Here is a 17,127-nt window from a genome sequence, read left to right as displayed (position 1 = left end):
CTTACAAAGTACTTGTTTTCTGTCTCTCCTACACTGAATTATTGAAGTTTTAAAGCACAGTTTCTAATGACATGTTAGAATTTTACATACACAAGCTTATTTTAATCAATATATCAATAGCAAATGAAATGATAATGTTCCTTTTAGGGTATCAGAAGTAGGTTGTTCATCTTTTGGGTAATTATTCCTTTTGTAGTATACAAAGAAACTCAACTCGCTATGTGTTGATAAATTGTCCATAATATTGAAGGTCATGATTTGAAGTCCAGTCTCAGTCTTTACAGTGACTAACATTTTGACCATGGTCAGCTTACTGCACCACACATACCATGCACACATACACACTACACACATACTGTGTACAGTGAAAAAGAATTACTACACAGTCCTACACACTTTCCCAAATCACACATCTTCCCTTGCCATATTCTTTCTGTTGTAGCATTTAGGACCTTCTAACAAACTATATAATTTGCTTATATATCACATTAGTAATTTTCTTGTACTTCTCTCTGAATTAGAATGTCAGTTCTTTCAGAGCTTGCAGCAAGGGTCTATTCTCTTCCACTAATTGGTATAGCCAAAGAACTAGAAAAGTGTCTGCCACGGGAGACAGTCAGTAAATATCAGATGGATGAATAAATAGCTTTATGTCCAGTTTCTCTCACTGTAATCTCCAAATACTTTGGGGGAAAACAAAGAATCCCAGCCTGTGTTTTCCATGTTGCATTTGTATAAACATTATGTGTGTTTATTGGCCTTGTGCAATTGGGGTGTTAATTTAATCCTCAAATTCTTATTTAAGTTGAATTCTTGCTCAGAGGAACTGCAAGTTTGATGAAACCTTAAATTGTTTTCTTAAAGTCAAGTATCAAGGGAATGAGTCTATCTCAGTGGCTTGTTCTGTTCTGAAACCAAATCTGTAGAGCATTTTCTGTTCACTAATGGTTATCAGTCACATCTGAGGTTTTCTCCAGATCATTACTGAGGAGATAGGCCCATAGCTCCAGTGTGAACTGGAACTTCCTTCCCTCTGTTGCTCCAGTCTTAGGAGTTCAGGGAGTGCTGCTGTATGTCCTATGGACAATGACATTGGTAAGCACAGCAACACTTCTGAAGCTTCTCCAGAGTGGAAGAAGTAGAACTTCAGTGGGAGGTGGGGGTCTAGTCAAGGCCTTGTGGTGATGGATGTTTCACTGCTGAGCTGCATGCCTCTTCTGCATAGGAAGCTACCCTCTGAAACTGCAAGCATGGTACCTGATTCATAGTGCCCTTTCTTGAAGCAGCACCAGCACTGGAAGTTTTTATCCTACTATGTCATCCAATACACAAGTTCAAGCTTTAAAACTGTGTGCACCTTAATGAAGGATGAATTATAACCCAAAACTAAAACAGCAGGAATTTTGTACCAAGAAGCCCTATTCTTTTTGGGGGGTTGAAAGTGGAGTTTTGGTAGTACAGAGCCTTTCCTTTTCCTCTCACAAACACAAAATTTTTAAAAGTGTATGTTTTATCTCAAAGAAAGAATGATGAGATGGAAATGGAAATTTGTTCCTCAAAGTGTTATTCATAAAGTAGAGTCACCAGAAGAACACAATCAAGTAAACTTGGGGAGCCTTGTGTGCAAACTCACATCTTTGGTACTCACTGAATCTGTGACTCCAAGGACTAGCCAACACCTCAAACTCCAAAGCTATAGAGTATGGTTAGACTCAGCTAGAATGACCTGTGAGGAGTTTAGACAGGATTTGTGTAATGCATCTGGTGTACTATCCAGAACGCAGTCCAAGCCTAGCAAGTAACAGTGCTGGGTCCTCCTGTGTGTGATATTCTCAAGATATTTTGATATATTGTGAATTCAAGTTTCCTTGTGATTCAAGGTGAATGCATGGTTAACTGTACATAGAAAATACTGAATTATTAGTATTCATCTTTGGTTTTAAGCAACTGTAAATCTGCTGATCTATAGTTTTGAGAATGTTGTATTGAATGAGGATGCTAGAACTCTTGACTGAAGAAATGTCTTGGGGATTTGTTTTAGATCTCAAGTTCTCCAACTTCTTTTGTTCCTAATCATTAGAATTGCTAAGAGATGGTTACACATCCTCCATGAAGAGGAATAAAGTTTTCATTGTTGCTATTACTTTTTTCTTAAGGACAAAGGAAACTTGAAATAAAACACAAACAAACAAACAAGACCCAAACAAAATAAACCCTTAGCACATTCAAATCAGCTCAACATCACTAGACCTTCCTTCCTTCCTTTTTTCCTTCCTTCCCTATCCTTTTCCCCCCAAATATCCTGAATAAAAGAAACTTTCTCAAAGTTTGATGAGGAATATGTGTTTGGACTTGTAAAACTTCAAAGAGTTTGTTAAGAAATGGCTTTCACATGGACAGTGCCCAATTGTCTTTGTGATCCAGCCTTGAACTTTTTTCATTTCTGGCCTTAACCTCTAAAATGGTCAGAATTTCTCTATATATTCCTTTATTCTTATTCTAGAAAATCCCCCAAACAAAGCTCCTGGAAGGATAAACCAAACCTCACAGTCTACCACTATTAATATTTGATGTGTGTGCTCTAGTCATTTTAAATTAAATTAAAACCCAGGCCTCATGCATGCTAATAGGTGCTCTAGCATCTAACTCACCACCAGACATACTGAGTTTTCAGTGGGGGAAAAAGCCTCAAACACCATTTTATAACAACTCCTCTCAGTTTTCAATAAACATTGAACTGAAGGTTATCTTTAGCCTCTGCTCAGTTCATAGTAGTCTCTAGCTGGTTTGATTTATGTCTAACCCACTTTACTTTCACTGTTTCACAAGTGCCAAAGCCCCTAGTTAATTAGTTTTACTGGCATCCTAGGGCATTTGGAGGGTTGGGCATCTAGCCATGGTAAATTCAGTCACAAGGAATGAAAATTTACACACACACACACCTTCACTAGATATAGGCAGCCCCACAGAAAGGTGAGAATTTACCTGTTGTTTCTCTAAACAGTCATTACTTTCATCTCCACCTCAGTTGTACCATGGGTGGTAGGTATCGAGGGAGGTGCATACGCAGCTAGGGCTTCTCCAGGGACCTTCTCCTCCTTTTCAGTGCCATGCTTTCATCAGCTCTGCTCATTATCCTTACACAGCTCACTCTTGTTCCTCCTTGCAGTTACTGGAAAACAGATCTTACATTTTAAAGGCTGTGAAATGCTACACTGAGGCTGTATACAATCAAGGAATCATTGTGGGTTTGAGGAGGGCCTATGTTCTCAGAGCTTACTGTTGAAGCATGAGAGGAAGACTAGAGTTAGGGAGAATGCTGTAGAGGAAAGAGTGAGAACTACTAAAGCCAGGACAAGGAAAGAGCAATGATAGATTTCTGGGCAAAGCCCAAACGACTCCCATCACTGCCTCCTGCTTTCTGTGAAAGACATGAGGCTCCCACCCCCCCAACTGCCATGGGTAGCAGTTTCTTTGCCTACTTCCACACTGGGCATAACTTCTAAGACTAGTCAATGTCTCACTTCAGCCTTTAGTCAATATGAAATATGTTTTCAGAAAACAGAAAATACTACTCTTGCTGGAGACCTTGTGAGGTCATTTGACAGTGATGCTGTTAACACTCAGTGTAGTTAGAGTTTTCCTGCTGGAGACCTTGTGAGGTCATTTGACAGTGATGCTGTTAACACTCAGTGTAGTTAGAGTTTTCCTGCCTTGCCCACAGTCAGGACAAATCTTTGTCACCCGCTAGTCCCACAGCCACTCAGACCCAACCAAGTAAACACAGAGACTTATATTGCTTATAAACTGTATGGCCATGGCAGGCTTCTTGCTGACTGTTCTTACAGCTTAAATTAATCCATTTTTATAAATCTATACCTTGCCACATGGCTCATGGCTTACTGGCATCTTCACATGCTGCTTGTCATGGCGGTGGCTAGCAGTGACTCCTTCTGCCTTCCTGTTCTTTCTTTTCTCCTCTCTGTTAGTCCCGCCTATACTTCCTGCCCAGCCACTGGCCAATCAGTGTTTTATTTATTGATTAGTCAGAGTAATTTGACATACAGACCATCCCACAGCACACTCAGGATGTTGTATGTATACTTACAATAAAAAACACATATCCATTATTAAACTCTACTCAAGATCATACTTAAAATAAAAACAGAGAATTAAATATTGTCCATAGTCTCCTTAAGGTATTGTGATATATTTGAACTACAATATTCTCTATCATGACAGTGTAGATCAAAGTGAACAAGACCATTCACGACTTAATAGACCTTATTTCATACCTGTGTTGATTAAATGATTAAACCATGGCCTCATGCTTAGTATTTTATCCTTAGTTTTTGCTTTTGCTAAATATTATCTTCTGGAGTATGTCACCTGGATAGGACAAAATGTTTGACCTATTAAACTTCAAGAGAGGAAAAATTCATTTTAGCTCACAGTTTAGAGATTGCTGATTATCTAGGTTCTGGGCTTGTAGAAGCATCATGATGGATAGAGTATGTGAGACAGACTAGTCATCTCATCTGGACCAGAAGCAAAGAGACTATGTATAGCCTTCAAGGACCACCCCCAGTGACCCACTTTCTTTAACTACATCCACCTCCTAAAGTTTCCAGAACCTCACAACATAACACCACCATTAAGGGACCAAATATTAAACACAAGAGCTTCTGATATACATCATATTTAAACCATGATGGAGTATACAAAAGCACACAATGAGTTCTCATGTAACACACTTGTTTTCCAAGATAACTATTTACTCAATTCTAAACTATATTTTCCATAGAAGGTATAAACTACTTTTCTCCGTCAATTGTATTTATCCTTGGAAATTAAAGGTATTATTAACTGAAATCCTGGCAGAGCCTTGTTTATTTTGGTACTTCTGACCTACATGGTAATTACTATTGCTATACACAGCCAAAGTTCAAATTGATACAAGATTTCTGCTCTCTAACTGTATTCTTAAGAATCACTTGCATCTCTGAATTCAAAGGCTGAGTGACTTAGTAACTCCTAGCTTTGGCCTATGAGAGATTTGTGCATCTGGGCCTGCGTCACTTGCTGGAAAGAAGTTGCCCATGTCCATTTTGTCTGTGAGTGAAGGAGGAGAGTCTACACTGTGGAATAGACTTGGGTTACTAGAGCTAGAGGAGATGGAATACACTGTCATAGAGCTATTGCAGACTGCATGCAGAGCCATCATCTCTCTAGTCCCAGACACTATTACTTTCTCTGGGATCTGACGCTATGATCTGATGGCATTTTGTGTTTCTACTGTAGTTAGACCATTGATGAGAAAGACTCCCAACTTGAAACAGTGATATTCTAGTTTGCTTAGTAGAAAAAGCAGTATAGGAAGAAATTAAATACCTATGTGAAATATCAATAAAACATTAAGGAATATAAGCATTATACAAAGCCCATTGAGTTCAATGGCCTTTAATGAGAGTCTTTATGATAGGTTTCTTCTACTCCCAAAGTGGAATGGAATTTGATTATTGTCTGTATTACTTACTTTTTTGTTTCTGTGGTAGAATAGCCTGGAAAAAGGAACTTTGGGGAGCAATTTTGGCTTTCAAGCGTGTGGGGCTTGCCTGGCAGCCAGGAAGCAAAGAGATGACATTTCATCTGCACACTGATGGTACAGGAAGAAGGGAGAGGGAGAAAGGGAGGGGACGGGGAGGGAGGAAGGAGACAAAATGGAGTCAAAACCCCAGCATCATCCTGGGGGTTTCTTCTTCCTGCAAAGTTCTATCCACCACTGGTTCAGAACCTTCCCAAAAGGCACCACAAGCTGGATACCAAGTTTTCCAATACATGATCCTGTGGTGACAGTTCACATAAAACCACAGCATTCCTTTTTAAGATGTATTCTTAGATATAACACATGTGGAAAATAAACCGTATAAAGATTGTTAAATAAAACTTAATCAGGACTGGGCAGTGATGGCATACACCTTTAATTCCAGCACTTGGGAGGCAGAGCCACATGGATCTCTGTGAGTTCAAGGCCAGCCTGTTCTACAGAGCGAGAGCCAAGACAAGCACCAAAACTACACAGAGAAACAATGTCTCAAAAAACCAAAAAACCAAAAATAAATAAATAGATAGATAGATAGATAAATAGATAAATAAACAAATAAATAAATAAATAAATCTTAAATCAGCATGTGAGAGCCCCCTGTGCTGTTTCTTTTTAGTCACTCCTTAAGGATAACCACTTATTTAAACTTTAACCCCATTGTCTTAGTCACTGTTCTTCTGCTGTGAAGAGACACCATGACCAAGGCAACTATTACAAGAGAAAGCCTTTGACTGGGGCCTTGATTACAGTTTCAGAGTTTATCCATTATCGTCATGGAGAGGAGCATGGTAGCTGGCAGGCAGGTGCTGGAGCAGTAGCTGAGAGCTACACCCTGATCTGCAGCCAGAGAGCACAACACTGGGCCTAGTGTGGGCTTTTGAAACCTCAGAGCCCACCCATGGATAACACACTTCTCTAACAAAGCCACAGATTGATTTTTCTCTCAAACTGTGCCACTCTCCGATGACTAAGCATTCAAATATGAGCATTCAAGTATGGACCTATAGGAGCCATTCTTATACAAACCACCAATTGGTTTTGCTAATTTTTTTTACTTATTATAAGTGAATATATATTCACTCTACTTGCTTGTACCTGGCTACTTTGACCCAGCATCATTTCAGAAAAATTCACATAATATAAAAAAGCCACTCATGGTGATTTATAATGCTGTATTATGTATAATATAAATACTCTTGAAGCGTTATTAAAGTAGCAGCATTGGTGTCATTAACATAAAACTACCTGGTTGTGGATGAGAGTATAAATGGCTTGGTGTCATCCCTCAAAGTTGGTGTTTTCCATCTTTTTTTAAATGTTAACCATCCTAATGAACAATCATTGGTTTTAAATTGATCAAGCGTCTAATAAACTCACACCAAGCAAAAGTCTTTATTCAAGAGATTCCATGCACTAGGGAACAGCAGGCCAGCCTCTCACCAAGAAGGATTCTTTGACATCAGGCTCAATGAAGAAGTGTGGTTTGAGTGAACAAGCAGACGTGTGTTAGCACAGACCAGTGTCTATTCTAAATCCTGCCTTATCTTCAAAAAATCATTTAATTTGGGAGCCAAGAGCTATAAGCATAGCTTGATGTTCATGATGTGAAACCTGCCATTCTGATTATGGAGATTGTAGGATAGTGGAAAACTGTATTTTGGTTACCAATTGGACTTTCATAGCTGAAACAGAAGTCTTACTTGTATCTTCTTCACCTTTGCAGGGTCTCCGTTTTGGTGCCTATTGGATATTGTTCCTATAAAGAATGAAAAGGGAGATGTGGTCCTTTTTCTGGCCTCATTCAAAGATATAACAGACACTAAAGTGAAGATTACTTCAGAAGACAAAAAAGAAGGTACGTTTGACTTTCTTAAAACAGACATCTGGCAAAGCATTTTAAAATTGTTCACTCAAATATTTGAAAAAGAAAAAATATCCTTTTTGATAGCAGCAACTGATAACTATTGATAGCTCTTAGTCAATAGTTGGTGTATATTAAACAATTATGGAGATGTGCATTTACATTCTCATTTTTGTAGTGACTACTCACTTGACAGGAACGAGAAGTTCCTGTCACATATCTCTGTGACTCACATGAGGACCAGATAACAACATAATAATGTTTCCCACCTCTTCATTTCATCAGGAAGTAAAGATGCATTGACTAGATGAGTGACATTAAAGTGATGTGTGGTGGGTAGAAGTGCAGTGTGATGGTTGTTTGATGGGATATTACTGACAGCCATGTTCCCTGTACCATATAGCACATACTGTACTGTAAATTCATTAGAAATCACAAACAAGCTTTGCAAACATCTTTAAAAGTCTCTAAGAGCACACACACACACACACACACACACAAAACCTTCTGTCCTTTAGTTGCTTGTTAAAAAATTGCTTGTATTTCATGTTGTGTAATAAAAGTCAACAATGGGAAAAATGCTAATAATGTTATAAACAGAAATGGGATCTAGTAATCAGAGGAAAAGAGACTGTTCTGTGTGGGTTTCTGTATAGTAAGTTGTTTATCAGAACCACTGGCTTGATATTTCGATCCTTTTAGGAGTGGCCTCCACTTTTAAAAATGTGTATGAGTGTTTCCTATATAGTGTCTCGTGGAAGGACAATCTAAGGGAAGAGATACTGAGTTTGGTTTTGGACTTCCACCTTTTGAATCTTTTCAAATGACAGCACTCCTGTGTATTGAAAGATAGAGATAGTGGAAAAAACAAAAAACTCTCAATGAGGTGTGGCCCCACTCAAGCTTATACACCACACTGAAGTCCATCTAAGTGATATAAATTAAGTATGTATTAATTATTTAATTCCTTACAGAAGTTAATTTGATGGACCTGATTTAAAAACTGAAAAGTGTGTGACTTCTGTTTAAACAAATACTTGAATCATTAATTGCTACATTTGCTGGGGTTTTATTTGGAATGAAGGACATCATGCGTTTTTAGAAAGGACTACTGGCTGTGGAATGCGGTAGAGACTTAAAGTCAATTACAGCACTGTGGATTGTTTGTATCTGTGTTTTCAACTAGTGGTCCAGTGTGAGTTTACATCTCATCGTGTGTATGTGTTGGGGGGAGAGGTGGGGTGGTCTCAGCAGAAAGCTTCCATTCAAAAACAAAGTGGAAACTCTAATGTCTTTGTCCATGTCTACAACTCCGTCTCATTTAGCAGGAAATGCTGTTAGTCTTTTTCCTATCTGTAAAGCGTATTTAACATAAAATTTCAGTCTGTATATTAATGAAGTTGAAAACCTAAATTCTTGTGTAGATGTTTGTAGCACTGGCTTTAAGCAAGCAGCTCACAGTCTGGCCTGAGGCCAAGCAGACCTGGGCCGGGGCTAGGGAGCCGGCCCCAAGCAGTTTTTAATGGATTCTTGTCACATTGGGCGCCAGATGTAGATGTAACCAATCTTCTTATTAAAATAAGAAACACAGAGCCAATGTAAAAGAGAAAGCCGAGAGGTCAGAGCTCAGAGATAAAATCTTACCTCCTGCATTGCTCCTAACTTCCCCAAGAGAGAGCTACTTCCTGTTTGTCTGTGTTTAAATAGTCTTTCTGTTCTGCCTTCTCATTGGTTGTAAACCCAACCACATGACTGCCTCATCACTGCCTGTAAGTACCACCCTCCAGGTCTTAAAGGCGTATGTCTCCAATACTGGCTGTATCCCTGAACACACAGAAATCTACCTAGCTCTTCTAACCACCACGCTCTTGCTATGGCTCTAATAGTTCTGACCCCAGGGCAACTTTATTTATTAACATAAAATTAAAATCACATTTCAGTACAAATAAAATATCACCATTCTTGGTGATCTGAAGTCATTCCTCCCAGTTAAATGTCCTGAAAAGAAAATAAAAACATTATTCTGTAAGTAAGTAAGTAAGTAATTATTGTAAGTTAGTAAGTGTTGACAAAGGCTTTCTGATCACAGGATTCTTAAAGGGGTGGAGCAGGATGAATAAAATCTGTTTAGGTTGAAAAATAAGCACTTCTCAATTTAGCAACTGCTGAAACTTTAGCTTTTAAGATTTATTTGGATATAATATTAAATAAATGTAATAAACTAGACTTAATTTTAAAAGTCATGTTTAACATTTAACATAATTGTGGTAAATTAAGAGTGAATTGAATAATTCCACAAATGCCAACTAAGCAGCACCCATCCACAGCAAAGGTAGCATTTGGGATGTCATCATCCATATCTCAGTTCAAATCCTGCAAATCCCGCTGGTGACAAGAGGCATGAAGAGAGAAGCAAGCCTTTGAATCTGTGTGGATTCACAAGGAGGGACCTGTGAAGGGGACAGAGACCATGCACCGAAGAGATGTTGTTGGGAAGTTAAGAAAGATGAAGACAAAGATGTGCTCATGGGAGTGTGTCACAGAAAGATGCTGCTCTACTTCTGTAAAGCAGCCTCCAGAGAGTGATAGAGGGAACACTAGACACTTCTTACATGTGTTTTTACTAACTTTACTAACTCCCTGATGCAAGGCCATTGCATTAAACCAAAGAGACACTGCCATGGTGCTTCATCACATGTTGTTAGCCCATGTGAAGTAGGTTTTAAGTTCAATTATTTAAGCATCAGCTAATAAAGCCTCCCCCCAGCCCCTGCTAGCCCAACTACTTACTTGGTACCATGTCCCTTTAACAGTCTTGAGGCCTCTGGTTAAGCTGCGCTTGCCTGAATACTCTCAGGTAAAGTGTACTCCTTTCTGTCTGCTTCTTCTGGTCCTCAAATTTTCCCACTTGTGTATCTCTGCCGTCACTATTCCCCATAGAAATCCTAGCTCTTTAGTCTGGTTTGAACTTAGCATGCAGTGAGCAACCTTCTATGGACTACCTGTGCGGTGTTGCTCTCTCCTCCCTTTTTCTATTGATGCACACATCCTGGTTATCTCTGTTCACCTCTCTAAGAGAGGTGGGACCTGAGAGAAAGGAGCCCATAAATTAGGTGAATTAAAGTCTATGCAATAGCCAACTGTATTCAAAGCATCAGATAATTTATACTCTGAGGGTTAAGAGGAGTCACATGAGTGAAGTATCCAATCACAAGGGCAAGATGCACATGGTGGACAAGCTGAGTGTGGCAAAAACATGTTTTTTTCATAGAGGCATATAACAAATAACAGTAGCCAGTTGTCATGAATCATCTGAAGTAAACTCACTCCTATCTGCTGCACCTGGGGGAGGCACAAAAGTATAGTTTCTTTAGAAACTGAGGTCATAAGACTCTTGTCTTGGCTTCTTGGATTTTTTCTCAAAAGCATGCAGAAATCTCACATGACTCCATTCTTGAACCACGTTCCTGCCAATCGCATTTTTGCCAAGTCACTGAGGGCTGCTACTGCTTCATATGTCTCAGAATGTCCCATAGTGCCTGGAACACTACAGACACTGAATCAGTTGCTGATTAGCTAGTTTTCCTGGAGGATGTTTGCTTATATATCAGTGTTTTCTAAAATTCCTTTCCTCCCCTCTCATTTATATGTGTTTGGACTTTACAAAATTCTTTTCACAGCAGTTCACTCTTGACACTAATTCAGTTTTTCATTCAAACCAATTGAGCTTAATAACATATGCTGTCTTTTTCCAGGCACAAAGCCCAGTGCCATTATTTTCACTTATTTCTTTTGGTGTGCCCCAGACTTGCTGTGCTATGATGTTATGTGACCACAGTATCATCAATTATCACCAAGTCAGGGAAACCAAATTACAGTTCCTAAGATGGGAATGGAGGGGGCTTCAAATTTATTTTGAGAATCTCTTGGTGCGGGAGGAGCAGAGGGAGGGACGGATGAAGCTTTTAAATTTTTTTCCCATGGTGATACTAACTGGGATTCACATGCAATGTCATTCATAGTCCAACTCTTCCAAGCCCTTGTAATAAGATGACATGGTCAAATACAGTGACTAAAGTCTAATATTGCAACTATACCTGAAGAAATTGCTAAGTGGCTTTGGAAGGAAGATATAATGATGATCATCTTGCTGAATGTTAGCTGTGCATTACATGCAGGTATGAGGTCCTGAAAACCCCAAGACTGCAAGGTTAAGCAGTAAGGCCTTACTCTTGTTTTAGAATGTCGGTGCTGAATAGCTAAAACAGTGGTTCTGGAGAACTTGTGGTGTTCTCTTCTTCTATGCTCTGCATGCTGGTTCAGTTCTATTTGTGAGCTCATTCTTTAAAGATGCCTGTTGCACCCGTGGAAAGCATGGAGGATGAGGAACAAGGCATTCCTCCCATGAGGCTTTGCCTTTCTTGGTGGGAAAGAATGCTCTTGTCTTACCTTCTCCTCCAAGCATTTTGTCACCATACCATTGACCATACTCTGTCTCATGGTCAGTGTCATTTCTAGCTGCAAGATATGCTAGGAAACCAAACTTCTTTGATTTCTGGTTTAACTTTTAGTTAATACTTTAATAAATAAGTATAAGAAAAAATAATCTAGAAATGAGCTTGAGTCAACCAATCAGAGCATTTATGAAACTATTCTGTGTTTATGATTTTATGTCTACCAGTCTGAGTAAGCATCCTGCAGTGTGGAAAGGCAAGAGTCAGAGAGAGCATGTGCACTGACCATGGCCCCAGTGTGTGAAAGGCATAAAAAAGCATAGATGCCCATGGCCATCAGCTCTGACTTCATAACTTCCTACCAGGTCCTAAGGCTTCTTATGAAAGAAACCAAGCAGAGAAAACTGAAGCGAGTTCATCTGGAGGCTGGACTCCTCTGAGCTTCTTTCCCAGCCCTTTGCCACCACAACAGATCATCAGCATAGCCGATATTCCCTGGGATCATTCTTTTCGTCGTCGTTGTTCTCATTTCAAATTTTCAGTTAAAGTCCTTAATACTCAAATATGGTCCAGAGAACCGAATGACATATCAGCTTTTCTGTGTGCTGGTTAGAAATGTAGACTTTCAGGCTCCATATTAGAATTTGCACTTCAGTGAGATCCTAGGGAATCAGGTGCACACCAAGACTGAGGAGCCCTGCCTTCTTCACATAAACCCAAGACAGACGTCTGACCATCCAAACAGAAGTACCTGCTCTGCCTACTCCCCCATAGCACCCCATTCTTTGCTCACCCAGCCTTATGCCTATCTGAAACAACTTACAAACGTTATTTTCCATTGTTAATTACTTCCTCTATTAAAGCTTAAGTTCATCAGGATTCTTTCTCCATGTTTACAGAGTGAGTGCCTCGCATGTAGTAAGTGCTCAATAGATGTTTGATAGATGTCTGAATGATAAATGTGTAAACAAAGTCCAGTTTGAGAAACTGGAATCTTCAGTGCTATACAACTGTATAACATTCTTGCTGCTTTAGAATCCTTGGATCCTAATTTTGAAAGGCACACGTCTCAGGTGTTCAAGCCAATAACCACATGCTTACATTCAACTTGATTTGACCCATAGTTACTCAAGCCCCACTCTCTCTCATAACGTGTTCCTACATCTGGTATCACACGAAACTTTTTGATTTTTGTTCATCTTTCTATATATTACGCAGTTTCTAAGAATATCTATTTGGCCATATTTTGAAAGATAGTTGAAATCATTTGATAAAAAAATTATAAAAGTATTATCCAGAAGGATAAGCATTAAGCCACTGATGAACTATTAACTAAATCTCAGCTGATTTTATGCACTTTGGATATGTTCATTCCTTTTGGACCATCCTTGTTGAAGGATTATTGTTTTATTGCTGTTATCATTTTTGACATAAAGGAAGTAAGCACTTGCAAAGAGTGGTGGCCAGATTAGAGAGCTGTGTAAGAATGGACACTTTATCACAAGAGACAGAGTTCTCCCCAAGAAATCTGAATTGATTCTGTATCCAACACATGCTGAAATCAGAGCAACTATACTGATACCTAAAGGATTCAAATTTATTCTGTTTTTATTGAAGTACATATTTTTTTAAATCCCATACTTTGAGTTTTTGCCATTCAAGATAAAAGGATAATGTGATGAGGAAAATGATCTGGCTCAGTGTCTTTCTCTCTCTCTTTGACTATGGATCAGGATGCAGCTCTCAGGTATGTAGAGAAATTTCTAAACAGTCTTATTAAATAAGAAACACAGAGCCAAATACAGGGGTGCAAGCCATAGAGATCAGAGCAATAGCTGCCAACTAACCTTAGCTCACCACGTCACCGTAGCTTCCCAAGAGAACCTCTTCCTGTCTAGCCTGTGCATTTATTTCCTTCCTGTTATGCCTTCTCATTGGCTCTAAGCCCAGCCACATCACTTCCTCATCACTGCCTATCTATACAGACCTCCAGGTCTCTATGGTTGGTACTGGGATTAAAGGTGTCACCACACTTGGCTGTGTCCTTGAACGCATAGAGACTCTGCCTGCCATGTGATAGGATTAAGGGCATGCGCTACCACTGCCTGACTTCTGTTAATGGCCTGGCTATGACTGATCTCCAGGCAAACTTTATTTATTAACATACAAATAAAATATCACATTTCAGCACAAATAAATATCACCACACAGGTACTTCTCCAGCACCTGCCTGTATACTGCCGAGATCCCCACCATTGATGAAAGTGGACTAAACCTCTGAACTGTAAGCCAGCCTTAGTTAAATGTTCTCTTTTATAAGTGTTGCCATGGTCATGGTGTCTCTTCATAGCAATGGAACACTGACTCAGACACTCATTTTAACCCCAAACCCAGAGAGTTTCGTGTATGTCAGGTTGACTTCTAGTTCCCCATTCTACCTGCAAAGTTCTCAGGCACACATGGGCTTCTCTTGAGGAGGAAGGGATCAGACAGGGTGTAAAATGTCACACATAACCAGTTCCTGGAGGACCTGACAGCGTGTTCTCTTCCGTCAGCCATTTCCTGTTCAACAAGAGGCCAACATGACACAGTGGAAGCTGCAGGCGCACATCAGACTCTAGGGGTCTGCTAGCTAGTCCTTCAGTCACTGTAGCTGTTTTCCAGTTTGGAGATAGAAATTTTATCCATCATCTGCAAGAAAATGTGCTTTGCTGGTGTATTTTGCTGTATTTCTAGAGTGACTATCATACTCATATAATCATTTGTCATTATTAGAGTGAAAATATTTTAGTTTAATGTGTAAAAATAAATGAAAATAGTGAGAAAAACAAATCTGGTGATGCTGGTGAGCTAGATGAGGCTGGCAAATACAAGTTTCTATGTAATCTAATATGACATGTGGGCCTAGAACTGTGAGAGGAAACAACTTTTGAGATACTGTAGTCAGGTACTGAATCCTGTATAGAATCTGATAACTAGAAAGACAGAAGGCAATGGCCATCAACAAGGTAAGTATCTGCCATTCCTGATGCTAATGAAGACATCATTCATTAAGTGTTGGAAAACTGTAGGCCCCAGCTTTCTTTTCTAGGATCAGATCATTAATGCAAGACAATATGACAATATGTGTTAAATGCAAACAGCCCATTCATTAGGGCCTGGAGTTGAGTTCTGAATGATCTCCAATTCCAAAACACCACCTTCAGTGTTGCTTAAAAGTCTTTGACAATCCAGAGGCATACAAAAGACATTCTAACATAAAATTCTCTGGTTGCATTTTTTAAAAAGTTACATTATGAGATGCTAGCACACAAAAAGGGGAAGTGATAATTCAAGGAGCAAAAGGACAGTGCAAATAAAAGGCATAGCTGGAATTAGTTAAGGAAAAGGCACGAGGCACAGACTCTGAGCAGAGTGAGAATTCGACTTACAGACTGTGAGTCTGTAAAAAGTGAGAGATGCCATGTGTGAGTAGATGCAGAGCCAGAGAAGGAGACCTGCTTATTTGAACCTGATTACCAAGTAGCACATTAAAAACACATAAGAGAGCTTCCTCAATAATTCCTTACCATATCCCCAGTCATTTGAGTTTAGGGCCCTAAAACTCAGTTCCCATTGATTACTCAGTAATCTGAGCTGAGATTTCCATTTACAGAATTCTGATCAGGGAGATCTCTGGGCACACAGAACAATAAAGCTAAATATTATTTATTTAACATATTCAAATACAGTCCTAAAATTGTTTTCAAAATTACCAAGAAATATAAGTTTATAATAAACAGTCACCGTACCATAAGATGAATGACCCTGAGCAGAATCACCAGAGAAAAGAACAAATAACTAATGAAATCTTCAGACCTAGCAGACAATGGATTTTCAGGTAAGAATTATTTACACTTAAAGAATTTAAAGGAAATCTATAGTAGTAAAAGTATGATCAAGTCTGTCAAAACCAATGGAGCTGACTTTCAAAAAGAGCCACAGAAAACCTATATAAATGAAAACAGATGAAATTAAAACCATGACATACTATATAAGATAAACATTGCTTACAGAATAAGGAAGAATCAGTTACAAGTGAAAAATGTTACTGTCCTTTGTCACACATGCATTAAAGGTCAATAAAAAAATACAAATTAGAGGGAAAAGATCCAAAATAGTATTAGAATTTCAGAGAAAAAATGCTGGCAAATAAAATATTCAGAATTTTTTTCAGAATATTTAGTATCTAATATTGACATTTTATAAGTCAAAAAATCTGAACAAGGTATGTATGTGCATATATATGTGTATGTATGCATACACACACATATATATATATACATATACACCTGTATATAAATTTAAAATGTTGATCAGAAATTAAAGACCAGTAAATCACTATGTAATCATCATGTAATAAAATCTGAGAATCAACTTTAGAAAACTGACTTTATACAGAAATAAATGTCCTGTCAGCAGAAACCAAACACCTACAATGTTTGATCCAGTTAAATTCTTTAGGGAAAAATGTGGCAAGAGCAGTAGAAATTAAGGAGATCACAGAATTCAGTTTTTATGTCATCATGGAAAATTAAGTAAAATGGAATGTTTGTGGAAAATCTTTTAAAGACTAACTAAGATAGAAAGAAAATTTCAGTTATCCTATAATTATTGAACATACTGAATTGGTTTAAGAACTCATCCCAGGGTGCTAGAGGAGTGGATCAGTGGGTAAGGACACGTGCTGTTCTTGTAGAAAACCTGGGTTAGGTTCCAGCACCCATATGGGGACCCACAACCACCTGTAACTCCAGATTAAGGGGATCTGATGCAGTCCCTCTTCTGATCTCTGCTGGTACCGGCCACACATGGTATTTATATATATACACACAAGCAAACCACTTACACATAAACAAAGCTAAAATTCTGGTAATCATCTAAGATTTTAAGGTCAAATCATGTTCTGTAGGAGTATTCACAAACAAGTACAGAAATTCCAAACTGAAACTAAGCAAACTAAAATGAATTTTCACTATACTTATTTCAACTAGAATCAGTTTCTGCAAATGTGCTGAGCCCACCACTTTAAGGTAGGGCTGTTCTCAGTTTTCACATGATATACTGTAGAGTATGACATGGTGTCTCTGTGGAATGGGCCCTTCAGGCTGAAATCACTCCTCTGAATCATTCTTTGATCCTTAGCACTCTAAGTCAGTGTTATTGCT

The 17,127-nt window shown here is 38.7% G+C and overlaps 1 protein-coding gene across 2 annotated transcripts in view; it reads left to right on the top strand.

Moving 5' to 3' along the window:
* Kcnh8 (potassium voltage-gated channel subfamily H member 8) overlaps nt 1-17,127 on the top strand; it is a 373,224-nt gene that overhangs the window by 141,683 nt on the left and 214,414 nt on the right. For both annotated transcript variants that reach the window (XM_076557538.1, XM_076557539.1), the window contains exon 3: nt 7,329-7,460. In XM_076557538.1, coding sequence (XP_076413653.1) covers nt 7,329-7,460 — 132 coding nt within the window. The remainder of the gene's footprint in view (nt 1-7,328; nt 7,461-17,127) is intronic.

This window comes from Peromyscus maniculatus, chromosome 21 (assembly GCF_049852395.1).
Source record: "Peromyscus maniculatus bairdii isolate BWxNUB_F1_BW_parent chromosome 21, HU_Pman_BW_mat_3.1, whole genome shotgun sequence".
In the NCBI taxonomy this organism is placed as follows: domain Eukaryota; kingdom Metazoa; phylum Chordata; class Mammalia; order Rodentia; family Cricetidae; genus Peromyscus; species Peromyscus maniculatus.
Note: the sequence above shows the minus strand (reverse complement) of the source record. Positions and strands in the feature narration are given on the sequence as shown.